We start from the raw sequence: 13,524 nt of genomic DNA on the forward strand, positions 1-13,524 counted from the left end.
CCTTGCTTTCTTTCAGGACCTTCTGTTAGGGTACCCAGTATATGACCACTCAGGCATCTTTTTTGAATTTAGCCCTATAAGTGTTTGTTTTACCCATAACCATGGAAGTATTATTTATTTCAAAGTATGATTAGAGTTAATGACTTTTAAGTTCTAAATTGGTTAAAGAGCAAGAACACTTATGGCTCATTAATTCCCAATGCTTTAAAAAAAAAGGTAATTTTAAAAAGTGAACAAGAACAACAAAAACACTCTCAGACAGAATCATTTGTAGTTAAGGAACAAACAAAATTCTTGATTTTTTTTTTTTTTTTTGTAAATGTCAATCATGTTAAAACAGGGTTCCAGACTATAGGTTTTCCCTTTTAGAGAGTCTGCAGTATTTAAAGCTTCTTTTCCAGCATAGAAGACCTTGGTTTCTAAGGTATTTTAGAGTTTCCTAATATATTAAAATCCATCTAGCTAGTGCCCTTTTTGTCTGCTTTGAAAAGTGAATGGCTGGGGTGCCCCACTAGGGTCTAAATGACAGGTTCTGGATGTGTTTTCATTTTTTTGGTATTCATTTTTTAGAAACCTCTTATTTAAACTTTAAATCTCACCCTTTAGAAGAATTATTTCAGTAAGAGCTTGCCATAGTTCTCGACAATTAAGCAAAAACTATTTAATTTGGTGAAATTATGGCACAAAAAAGGGCTGAGCATTTGTTAGCTTTTTAGGTTAAAATATCGTCTTTATGGAAAGATCCAGGAAAAAAAATAGCAGAAATTCAATGTTAGTTGTCATGACTTATGTGTAACTTCTGACACCCTTTCATTACAAGATACAGTGCATTTGAAATGCTCTCCTAATGCTGTTTCCTTGTTTGCCAGTCTTTAGGGGGAAAGCTATTTGAAAAGCCTATTATTTTAATGGAAATTTTTTGGCCTCATTTATAAGCAGACCTAGCCATTTAAAGTGGTGATAAAATGAGCTGGTGGTTTTACAAATTGAAGAAGCCAAGAGCTTTTCAGAAACTGATTATTGATCCTGGCAGGATTTGTGGGAGTGTGGGTGGGGCAATGTCTAGATAATCATTAGTTTATTTTTTTATTCAAGTGAGTGGGTTGCATTGAGAAAATTAGAAGATAGGCTGTATAGCAGAACTATATGATCCAGGTTTCTCTGGCTTAATGTGTATCATGCTGGCTTGGAAACAGTTCTACAAAAGTCAGATTTACCAGAGCAATTAAATGACTAAATGGCCATGTCTTATCATGGTAACTACAAATGGCAGAGTGATAATATGAGAAAATGTTCTTGTAATATTACAATTGTCATGTCTGAACACACAATATAAATTATCTGCTTATGATCCATTTAGCTGTCACACAATAAGTCACTGTTGAGTTATATTCCCAAATACCTCTCTCTTGAATTTCTCTCAGTTATTAGGAGACCAGACATCATATTCTGACTGCATGAGAATTTAATTGGTTTCATTACCTTGTTGATTTGAACAACTTCTGCAGGGATATTCCTTTGGCTTTAGAATATTACATCTTATTTTAACCTCCAAATATAACTCATTATAAACTACTACGATATGCAATTCATCCCTACCCAGTGCCCCCCTTTTTTATGAGTTCTGGATATTTTGCATCTGATTCTCCACAGAGATGATGGTCAACAAAACCATAGTTTTGGATACCCATAGTTACTTAGGTATCCTAGGACAGGTCTGGAGCATCAACTCTTCCTTCCCAGACACAGAATTCCAGAAATTGGGCCCAAAAGAAATAATGCACACATAGAATTTTTGTTTGTTTTTAACTATTCTATTAGCTTTCCAAAACCACTCTGAATCCTGATGCCCTAGTGAAGGAGGTCAGGGCCCCCTTTCTCTGCGTGAGTTCTCAGACTAACCCATAATGGGAATGGGATAGTGCTTTCTCATTCACCAACCTCCTGTCCCTTCTCGAAGCAATGAGAAGAAGGCATGCACCTGTTTTTATGTATATATTTTTTTTACTTGAAAAGAAATTCCATTCTTTATTATTGGTTTTCAAGGAATACTAAAAGTAACCTAAGGTTTAACCCACAATAACATTTCTCAAAAGTCTGTAGCCTCTCCAGGTGCTGCGGGGACTCTTACTTGCCAAACCCCAAAAATTCCCTCCCTAAGGGGCTTTTTTTTAAAATTAAATTTTTTTATTGTAGAATATAACACGTATACATAAAAGTGATAACTTTCCAAGCATGCACCTGTTTTTGTTGTTGTTGTTCTTCCTGCCTGGGGCAAAGGATGGACTTTTTGCTTCTGACCCTGAGCAGTTGCAGGATTCACCCTGTCATCACCAATGCTGGGAGCAACTTAAGCTTTAGTTTTCTTGCTGTTTTCCTGTATGATTGACAAAGGATTAAAAGGGAGAAAGACGAGTGTTGTACAGCTAAGTACAATGCATGAAACTGAACCTGAGACCAAGCCCTGTTAAGTTCACTAGTTTTCCAGTTCCAAGTGGATGAGGATCACTGGGTACACGGTCCTCCAGGCAGTGGGATATTCCCTCCCACCTTTGTTGTTGGTGACCCCTACAGTGTCCTGTCCATGGGGCTCCCACTCTCTTTTATAAGCACAGAGATAGGAGCCACAGAGCCACGGCTGCCAGATAACAGGTTCTTCTCCTGCCTCTTCTGGTCTGGTATGGATGATGCCACAAAAGATCAGCAATGCCTTTTCCAGACAGCATTTTCTATTGATGAATGAGCATCTCACAGGGGAAAATAGTAGGAGCTCCTTGGGGTTTAAGAAAACTCACAATTGTGACTTCTTCCTATTGGTTAGATCTGATCAGTTTCCCTGTTTTTTTTTTCTTTTCCTCTGGAGTCTTTCTGGGACTTAGTTTCCCCCATGGGCAGTGTCACAATACTGATGTAGAACTGCCTTTTAGGAGTTTAGAATGGAGAGCAATTTGAGACTGAAATGCTAAAAATAACCAGGTAACAAATGCTAATTGATTTGGGTGTGCATTTGGTTTGGTTTAAGTAAAAGTGCTGAGAGAAATTACTTTAGAAAATTACTGTAATATTGTGGGCCATGCGTTACATAGCCTTCAATCTCACTGATTATGTGAAAACCTTTAAGGGATGCACCTCATGGCATGTAGACTGGGAGGGTTTCCAGAGCTCAGTCTTAAACTCCTCACCATTATTGTAGCTTGGAGCTGACCCAGGCATGTTTGTCTCTTCGTTTACAAAGCATTTGACCTATGCTCTCTGAACCCAGATCTTAATTAACACTTTTTAAATATTTCAGCCATGCCTTGATTATGTACCCAGTCAACAGAATTAATGTTCTGTAAGCCTGGTTGCATGTTTTATCTGTTATAAAGGCATCCCCCTCCTCCCCCATTTATCCTTGCTGCTGTTATGTATTCTTTGGGCTGATTTTATGACCATATAACCAAAGTTTTCTTCCTGTAGGGTATTTTCCCTGAAACATATATCCATCTGAAAGAGGCAACTGTGGAGGACCGAGGGTAAGTTCCAACCAAAGGTGACTCCAAAAAAATGAAGTTGTAAAATTATCACTAAAGAAGCCTGTGTGTACATTAATATTTCATCTTATGAGTTCTGCTTCTCCTATTATGAGAGAGAAATGAATACAAACTTTTTCCTGACATAATTCCTTCCTCTCTCTTCTCTTTCTCTAATTGTTCCTCCTTGGCATCCTTCCCCCAGATAGCAAAAGAACAAGGTAATGAACTCAGGGCATTTACCCCCCTTTTGAGCTGCCTGCTCACTGATGTGTGTGAGTGTGTTGTGTGTATTTGCACACATGAATATTTGGGGCTCTTTGACTGATAAGACCTGAAAAGCCCCCAAGTTGGGATCTTTGGGAGCTGGATGAGTAAGCTACATCCAGTACTTATCAACTCTGAGCCTTGGACAAAGCAATTAAGCTTAGCGCACCTCGGGCTTTTCCGCTGCAATTTGGGGAAAGCAAATCTGGCCCTATATTGGTCACGAGTTTTGTGTGATAGTCAAATGAAATAATGTGTGAGAACATGTTCTGCAAAGAAAATCCATTAAGTTTTGGATAGTTTTATTCCTTGCAGACCTTACTATTTGTCCTGAAAAGTACTGCCTCTGTGGCAGCTAAGAAGAGTGAGGCACTAATCCAATTCAAGTTTAACTAGGCATCCTGTATTTTTATTTGCTAAATCTGGCAATCCTACAACCAATTCCCACTTGCTTGCTCTTGCTCTCTTTCTACTAATCATAAAAATATCAGAGGTGATTTATGTGAATAAATGTAATCCCTACCTTTTCATAAGTCATGTGAAGTGAGGATTTTGGTATATATGGTTTTTTTATGCATGCAGCACAGTACTACAATATATATAATTTTTTTATGCTGTGAAGCAGCAATTGAGAAGAAAATCCAGTACCATTCAGAAGAGGACATTGCCTTGGTACCTACCAGCAGGTCCTATGTGAGATTAGAGCCCCAAGACACTTGTGCCTTGCACACTTCTCCATTACACCCTCCTTAATGAAACAACTGCTTGGCAGAATCAGCTAAAATACTGGATTTCTTCTTCCCTGCATGGGAATTGCTGAATCGAGCCTGCTTGGTAATTGAGGTTCCTCTACAGATCCAAAATGGGAGGTACAGGCTGGGCTACAGGACCATTCTGTTGTAGAAATGGCCAGGCTCCTTTCCTTTTCTCAGATGCATAAATGTGATTAAAGTACCCTACACAAATCCCCCCAGTGGACCAATTGTGTTTTGTTTCAAGCCCAACAGCCCCATTCCTAACTTTGAGTTTTGAGGAATGTGGCCTCCCTCAAGAAAAGCAGCGATGGTCTACCCAGAGTAAAGCGAGCATGTTTGGTTCTCTTTAGGCAGAATGAGACCGTGATTCCAGGTGAGCTTCCACTGGTGCAGGAGCTCACGTCCACTCTGCGAGAATGGGCTGTCATCTGGCGCAAGCTCTATGTGGTGAGTTTCCCCTTGGACTTCAAGCCTGCATCATTATTCCTGGGCATTCAGACTATTCTGCTGCTGAGCGATCCTCTGCAAGTTGTTACACTTATTACCCCTCAGCATAAGAGTGGGATGCATCTTGCCTGAACTGCGTGTTTGATTACCCAGCAGATTCTCATTTCCCCAGAATAAGATCATTGATGACATGGGGTAATGGAGGAAGTGGGCATAATTATTAGGACATTCTTTTTCAACTGACAAACATATTGATTGTAAAAATAGAGAAGATATTTGAAAACACCTCTGTTATACTTACCAAGTGCCAGAAACTAGTAATCCTCATGATAACCCTATAAAGTAGGTGCAGTTGTCAGCAATATGTTGAGGGGAAACTTAGGGACGGTACACTTAACCTCTGCACATTTATGAGTGAAGAGAAATGCGTACACATTTCAGTGCTGAGCCACATGAGGGCTCACCTGAGGGGGATAGTCTTTGCCTTGGAGAATGTACTTTCCTGACTCAGAAATTTGAGTTGTGTTAAAACGTTGCCTGGCCAAAGATTCTTCTTTGCAGGGTAACCTCACAGTACATTCTCGCAACACTGTTTGACCTCTAGAATGCTTATCATACTAATTCAGCGGGACATTACAGAGGAACCGGCACATTCTTTCCATGATAAACAATAATCCCAAATTACATGTAGATTTACAGTTAGGACAAGGTAAATCTAGTATTTAATATTATCAGACTGTCCTGAGGCAGCCGTCTCGCCAGAGGGCTACGGTGCTCGACGTCTGTTGGCAACAGCACATTAGGAAGCTCTTTTCTAGACACTGGACTGCACAGACACTGCTTTTTAAAGTTCCCTCTTTCCCGGAAACCTCACAGATAAGCATCGTTGGGTCTTGCTTCTATAAGCATCATCCAGGCTTCCATAACTCACCAATAATTCCTATGATGAACATATATTCTCTCGTTAGATATGTAAATAAACTCAGTCAGGTTAGAGACTAGCCTTGAGGGCCTGGGAGCCATTCTCTTTCCTTTATGTGGCTTTGCTTAAATAGTTTTTGCTCAGTACTGTGTTGATTTTTTTCATTTTAATTCTCAAAAGCCAGTATTTTCATTAAATTACTGGGAACATCTTACTTTAGACTGTAGGCGCGAAAAGTAGTGGTCGAAAGCTCATTCAATAAAAGTTAATGTAAGATATTTGATTTCAGTTCAGGGCAGTTGTTTCCCATGATGAATCATTTCACCAACCCTCAGCCCCTTCAGTGGAAAAGTGTGTGGTTTTTCTCTGCTTGCACATCCTTCAAGGCCTAGATTAAGAGTCCTTTCTTCTTCATAATGTCTTCCAAACATGCCAAGCTATAATGTTTCCTTCTGGACTTTAGCAGCACTTACTGCCTGAACTCATTATCTGACCCTTGGGGGCATACTGCCTTGCAGTGAAGGTGATCTTTTGATCTCTTTATGTTTAGTTGAGGATAGAGCTAACTTATAAGTTCCTAAATCATAAGCTCCTAAAGGATAGAGATGCTGCTGTGAGCACTGTGGCCTGAATCAGTCGTCTTGCACTTAACACTGAAAGCACTCTTGGTTCTGATTAATTGATTAGTTGGTACTGGATGCAACGAGTTTGATGGGTAAAAAATTTCATGCACGTGGGTTTGTTTCTTAACATTTTCTTTCTGGAAATTGGTGAGTGGTGATACATATTAGACAATAACTACTGGGAAACAAGTTTTTTTTTTTTTTTTTTTTTTGATGTAACATGTAAGAGCAGAGTATGAATGAGGTAGACTTTTTCTCTCTCGTAAACAAAACTGTTGTGCTCAATTTATCATCTCTGTCCTCTACGCATTCAATTGTTCAAGTCTGCTATTGGATGGTAATGACAAATAAGTAAATGTGGATAAAGAAAGAAGTTTTATGTGTTTGCGTTCCCCCAGTTTTTTAGTAGTTAATGATGATAAGCTCATGTTGAAGGTGTTCTGTATGGAAGTGTCACTATGTAATCTAATTGGGTTTTCAGTGCTGGGGGTGGGGGGGCAGTGGAAGGGAAGCCATGTCCTGGTATTTCAGAGGACAATGCATTTCTTGTCTTAATTTAACTATCTAGTAAAATAATTATTTTATTATCTCTGAATATTTTCAAATGTCTTATAGCTGGTGATTGACCAAAAGACATTCATTATGGAAATCCTGTTCAGTCGGCAGGGCTGTGTAATCTGCTGCTGCTTTTGATACAGGCTCATACATTAAGGAATAATCCACTTAATTGTGGCTTAGATCTGATTATCTTCTGTCTCTTCCTAACACATTGACAGTTCACTTCAGTCAGAATTCCTGATCTTCTTCCTCAAAAATCAGGGCATCGAAGTGGCAAACTTCAAATACTAAAAAATAAAGTAACAGAAACCAAAGTATATGGTTTTTCATCTCTCCCTCCCACATACTTTTATTGGTGTTTTTGTTTTCTCATTTCTTTAGTCAGTTTTAAGATACAGATTTTACTTATACACCAATACTTATAAAATTTCTCTAGTGCATTTCCTCCCATACATTATGAGAATAGACATTCTGTTCGATATCTTTAAAGACACCTCTGATATCTTGGGACACTCCGCACCCACACACGCACACTTTCCTAAAATACATTCCTAGTTCTGATCTTTTTCATTCAGTTTCACCAAAAGTTTATGTAAGGGATCCACAGTATGATATGAGGGGAAAATGCACTGCACTAACCACATTAAGACTTGTAAATGCAGGCAGTTGTTTTAGAAAGGAAAGATATTTGTAGAGATGTGATTTATTTTCGGCAGTCACACATGTAACCATGTGAAAGAACTAAAAAACATTAAGTGGGTGAGGGCTCCTTGGGCCTGAGGGCAACCTACTCACCCAAAGTAGAAGGAAAAATGATGAGCCCACGCTCCCTCTTTGTTTTCATTATTAGAACTTATTATTTTCTACATAATTATCTTTCCTGGTGGGTGTTGGCTTTAGGTTTTTGGGAGGAAGCGGTCTATGGTAGACAAAACACTGGACTAGAAATTAGGAAGCTTGGTTTCTTAACCAGGTCCAGTCCCAGCTAGCTCTGTGGTCTTGGGAAAGTCAAAGTCTCTAAGCCCTGCTAGTCCCCCCCCCCCCCAACTCATACATGTGATATAAAATCTGCCTTGATTGCCCCATAGACCTGTGAGATTATGAAATGATCCTTAGACAGACTATCAAGGACTCTCCAAATGTGAGGATGTGATCCTTCCTTGATGCTGTCTCAGCTGGAAACAGCAGCTGCTCTGGAAGTCGTTCCTCCCAGGAAGCCTTGGCTTAGCTTCCCTCTGGCCCGACTCACTTCCCAGAGAGCTGACATTCCCTTCTGTGTCCTCCCCTCATCCAAGGCCACTTCCTTCGCCTGGTGTAATTGTTTTAGGTGGGTGGCCTTGAGCAATCTGTAACCGGGCTGTGTTTCTCACCATGGAGAGTGAGTCTTCTTAGTTTAGGTTCAAGTCCAGGAGGCATGTACCGTTACAGAAAGGAAGAGGGGAAACGTGCCAGTACAGAGTACAGTCAGAACCGTTTCCGATGAGTTTTGCCTAAACTGCTGTCCCTCAATTGGAGCCTCTTACTGGGTATATTTTCAGTGGCTGATCAGAAAAGAAAGAAACTTTCTGATCAAGGCCTAGGTTGGCCTTGTGAAGTGGCAGGAGTGTGGACTTTAGACTCAGACAGGCAGACCAGTTTTTAAATTCTGGCTTGCTCCCTTACTTGGTATGCACTTCTACATTCAGAAAAAAATAACAAACCCAGCAATAGTTCCTGCAAACAAATAAAAAAAGAGAAAGAACTTGGATTTAGAAGGCAGGGATTTTAGTTCAGGATATGTCGCTAACTACTTCTGTGGCCTGGGACAAGTCCCTTACCCTCCTAAGTTTTATTTTCACCACCTCAAGTGAGAATTATGTATAATGTATACCTCACAGGAATGGTGCAAGAATTAAGTGGAAAAATCTGTGTAAAACTTCCAGTAGAGTGCATGGCATAAGGCCCCCAATAAATTGCAGCTCCTAACTATCCCCTTATAACATTGCTTCACAAAAGAGCTGATTAATAATGAAGTGTTAGGGGAAGAACTAGATCACCCTATGGAATTTTGTCCTAAAGTCATATAAGGGTGAGCTTGGCCACCTACCTGTGATAGTTTATTCATCCTCTAGCTTGTGGGTAGGGATGGGCAGATAATACACTATGACACTTACCTGTTGTAAGGCTATGATTTTTAAAATATTCCATCCGTTATTCTCTGCTGCCTCTCAGGATCTTACGGTTTTCATGAGCCTTGGAAAGTAGATCTCGTGAGAGAATCATTGGCCTCTTTTTCTTCCTAGCAGCACACCTCCCTGCTTCCACATGTGTTTCCCCTGCTGGGGAACAGATGAGCGGACACCTGTCCATTGACTCAGATATGATTGTATTGATGTAATACCTGAGTTCATCTGTTCAGTAACAACTCAATTTATACTTTTTGAATGTGCAAAAATAAGCATCACGCCATAATATTACAGTTTCTTGACTAAAAATCTCGTCTGGAAAACTGACGCCTTAGAGTATATTTGTGGGGGCAATGGGACAATTTTTTTTGAATAGTTTGTCCTGGAAAATCTGAGATGTTTGGTTGTCATACATACTGAGTCATGTCTTTTATACATAGCATATCACTTCTTACCCTGAGATTTAGCTCAGTGCTGTTCTTGCCTTCCAATTGGAGAAGTGGTTCAGTGAGTTTCTGTTGGTCAGGCTGTTTTGTCCCAGTTAAGTTTGGGAGGCTGAATCTAATCCTTTCTCCTTATGGAAAGGAGATGGGAGAAGAGCCTTCTGATAAAAGGCAGTTAATACATATTGTTAAGTCAAGTGAATGTAATTGCTAAAATATAGTTCAGAGAAAGAACTGATCTCTTCTCATTAAAAACTTGCCAAGAAAATAAAACTCTGTGCCAGTGTATAGTTCTATAAAAATCTGAGGCAGTAAAAGTGCCTGAAACTAAAGTAGGGGTGGGGAAACTTGCAGATAATAATGAATTGCCCTTTCTTCCCCTCATTGCATATCTAGGCAGATTAAAGCTACTCTAGTTTAATCTTTTTGAACTGGTGGTTATTACTGGTTGCTGGAGCATATGCTCTGAAGTGTAATTAAGTTAGTCTCATGGTTTGAAACCAGCATCTGATTACTTATTATCAGGGTCAGAAAATTCCCATAGAAAACTTCATCCTGTTGTCAGGGAGTTTATTTGTGAGAGGCAAGAAGTGACATTGCAATTACTGTGACAGGGCAGGCAGGAGTCATGCCTTGGCTGTTTTTCCAGTTTTGTTTTTCTCTGACTTTGTTTCTGAGCTTTCAGGATTGCTTTTACTTCAGGAGGCAAAAAATGTCTTTCACTTGTATCTTTTTTTAAAAAATCAATAGAAAAGGCATGTGCGTGGATAGGAAGGGCACCACGGGCAGTGTGGTTTCCTTTCTTCTCAGAGTTCACAGAGTCAGTGCACTCAGAGACACAAAGAGCTGGAGAACACTGTGCCTGGGCCTTAGGAGTCAAACACTTGGAAAAGAAGTAAGATTTATTGCAAAGAATCACAGACAGGTGAAATTTAATATAGAGCCAGCTGAGTGTGTGTGTACATAGTGATTGAGCTGATCAGAGCCAGATACAGGTAATCAAGCCTGAAAAAAAGTAATTGAGTTTAATGTCTCAATCATAGACTCAAAGACACATGTCTTTGGGAATGGGTCTTAGTGGAAATCCCTTCACGGATGTTTTATCCCAGATGGACTAATTCTCCCAAAGTCACATAGCAAGTTAATGATAGAATTAGAAATAGAAGCCAACTTCTCATTATTTCCGGTCAAGCACCCTTCCCTCTACATCAGAAATCCTTGTGGAAAGTGAAAAGTTGGTGAACAGAGTATATATTGATTCTTTTGCAGATAGACATGTGGAGAACCAGAGAAAATCTTTTGACTGTGACCATACAGTTTTTAGGAAAGTAGAGAATAGAATCCAGATTTTCTGACATTGGGTGAGGCTATGCGATTGTCTCAGTGGCTCCCAGAATTTCAATAACTCTCAGTGTAATGCTCAGTGTATTGAAGGCAAAGCTGTTTTTTCTAGTAACTCTGTTTTTATCACTAGAAAAAATGCAAAAGACATCTGGAAAAGGAATGTAAAAGGTGAGACCTCTCCAAATGGAAAGGAAGGAGAACAATTCTAAGCAAAGGCAGCAATGTATTTGTTGTTTAGTAAAAAAATATTTAGATTGTTTTAATTTTATGTTATGATTCCTCAGATTGAAACCAGAGAATTATTTTAAGTTTGAACTGTCAATAAAATTTGTTTTTGAGTCCCTATGGTGTCCCAGGATTGTGCGAACTTTTGGGGAGAAGATCAAAGAAATGATTAATTATCTTTCCTCCCCCCTAAATGATGTGATAATGACCAGTAGTGCAAAAAAATGCTGAAATTAGTGAAGGCCAGAGACAGCAAAGAAAGTTCTCTGCTGGAGGCAGGTTTGGACTCATAGGATTTAGAAAATAGAGGGCAGGAAGGAGGACATAGCATTAGAAAAGATGGAGACACCGAGGAGCTTGACTTATGGCCTTATGGGGATTGCTTGGGGATCAAGTAAGTGCTGAAAAATAGTGTGAAATAAGGCTGAATATGTACATTTGTCCCACTGCATTTCTCCTCATGTATCCTACTATACTTTCCCAGAAATCCATGAAGTATAAGAAGCCAACTATTGCACAGAACATTCTGCTTATAACAATCTGAGATTTGTTGCAACAAAATCCATTTCCTTAAAGTAAATGGGGAAATTGCTTCCTTTGGGGTGTTCTAGCTTGTCTATTCAGGATTCATTTGGCACAGTGAATCAGAGATGAATTGCTGTCTTCATCCTTCTTTTGGGGGAGAACTTGGCAAACAAGGCTCATATGGACAGGCAATAATTAAATTGCCTTGGACAGTGTCTAATATAATTAAAACCAAGAAATTGTGAACATGTGCCTCAAACAAAGCGCAGCCTCACATAGAGACCCTGTCTTTGATCCCCACCTCCATCTTTTTTAACCATATTATGACAACTAATATCTTAATTAAGCTTAGAAAGTTAAAACGAAAAACTACCTAACTAGGAGCAAACAAATGGGTTTCAAGAAAGATTAAAAAAAAAGATCCCCTTTCTGCCTACCAGTTTTGAAAGGCAAGGTTTTATGGGCTTAATTTCCCTTTCCATAAATCCAAGTTTGAAAGACAACAAAGTGGATGCATTTTAAAATAGGATTGAATGAAAAAAAAACAGTTTTTTTACCTTTATTTATTAAAAATAGAATTTCAAAAAGCCTCATTGTTATGCTTTTCTACAGACTAGTTGATGAGAAGGGCATTTCAGAAAATACTAGAAGCAAAAAAATGTAGGTAGTTTCTAATTTTTTTATTTGTATTTTTATTAAAGTAGCATGCAACACACACACACCATAAAATTTGCCATTTTTAAATATTTTTAAGTGTACAATTCAGTGGCATTAATTGCATTTACAATGTTGTGCTGCCATCACCACCATCCATTACCAAATTGAAATTTTAAACAGACTTTCCTTTCTGTATCTTTAAGATCAATAATAAGCATATTGCAATCATGATTAAATGACTCATTCATCCCTTTTCCTTTGTGTTCCCACATGACTTTAACTTCTTTTATAATTTTTATCATACTCAGCTGATCATATTACTTGTCTCCCAACTTCCCCACTTTTAGGCTGAGGATGCTTCCTTCCATGACTGCTTGTATTGAGGAGCTAGATGGACTGTTTTCAGCCCTTTTCAGTACCTTGACCAGTATACATGTCCCTGGGATTGTTGGAGAAGAACATTTCCAAAGAACATGCTATACAGTCATCAACAAGTTCTTAGTGTAGTTGGGTTTTTGTTTTTTTTTTTTTTTTTGAGTTTTTTTTTTGTAACAGATAATATTTTCCTATAATTTTATAAGTATATGTTTACATAAATTTATCATAACCTTTCATCTATAAATTTTAAAAAAGCTGTTGCACAGTATGCGTGGGATTTTATTAAAAATACATATCCCAAAGTGATACTTGAAAGTTTTCCCTGATCATTCTATCTAATGATATCCCTTCTTTTCCCATGTATACCTTATCATATTGACCTCTTTATTGACTTTAAACTTCTTATTTTGAAATACTTTCAAACCTACAGGACAGTTATAAAAATAGTACATAATCCATACGGAGAATTCCAACATACCCAAATCCCCCCAGATACCCAGATCCACCAATTTTAACATTTTGGCACATTTGCCATGTCATTCTGTCTTTCTATCCATCCGTCTATCTGTCTGTTTACCTACCGATTTTTTAATCCATTTTCTGAACACAGAGTGTAGGTTGTATATTTCATGCTCCTTGAACACTTAATACCACCATGAACAAGGTTATTCACTTATATAACCACCTTGAGTATAATTATTAA

The 13,524-nt window shown here is 38.7% G+C and overlaps 1 protein-coding gene across 7 annotated transcripts in view; it reads left to right on the forward strand.

Annotated features, from left to right (window-relative positions):
• Positions 1-13,524, forward strand: part of DOCK5 (dedicator of cytokinesis 5) — a 234,684-nt gene that overhangs the window by 83,820 nt on the left and 137,340 nt on the right. For all 7 annotated transcript variants that reach the window (XR_005213362.1, XR_005213363.1, XM_037813182.1 and 4 more), the window contains 2 exons: positions 3,460-3,515; positions 4,885-4,981. Coding sequence is in view for 5 of the 7 variants with exons in the window: in XM_037813182.1 (XP_037669110.1) it covers positions 3,460-3,515; positions 4,885-4,981 (153 nt within the window). In the remaining 2 variants the exon portion in view is untranslated. The remainder of the gene's footprint in view (positions 1-3,459; positions 3,516-4,884; positions 4,982-13,524) is intronic.

This window comes from Choloepus didactylus, chromosome 20 (assembly GCF_015220235.1).
Source record: "Choloepus didactylus isolate mChoDid1 chromosome 20, mChoDid1.pri, whole genome shotgun sequence".
Lineage (NCBI taxonomy): Eukaryota > Metazoa > Chordata > Mammalia > Pilosa > Megalonychidae > Choloepus > Choloepus didactylus.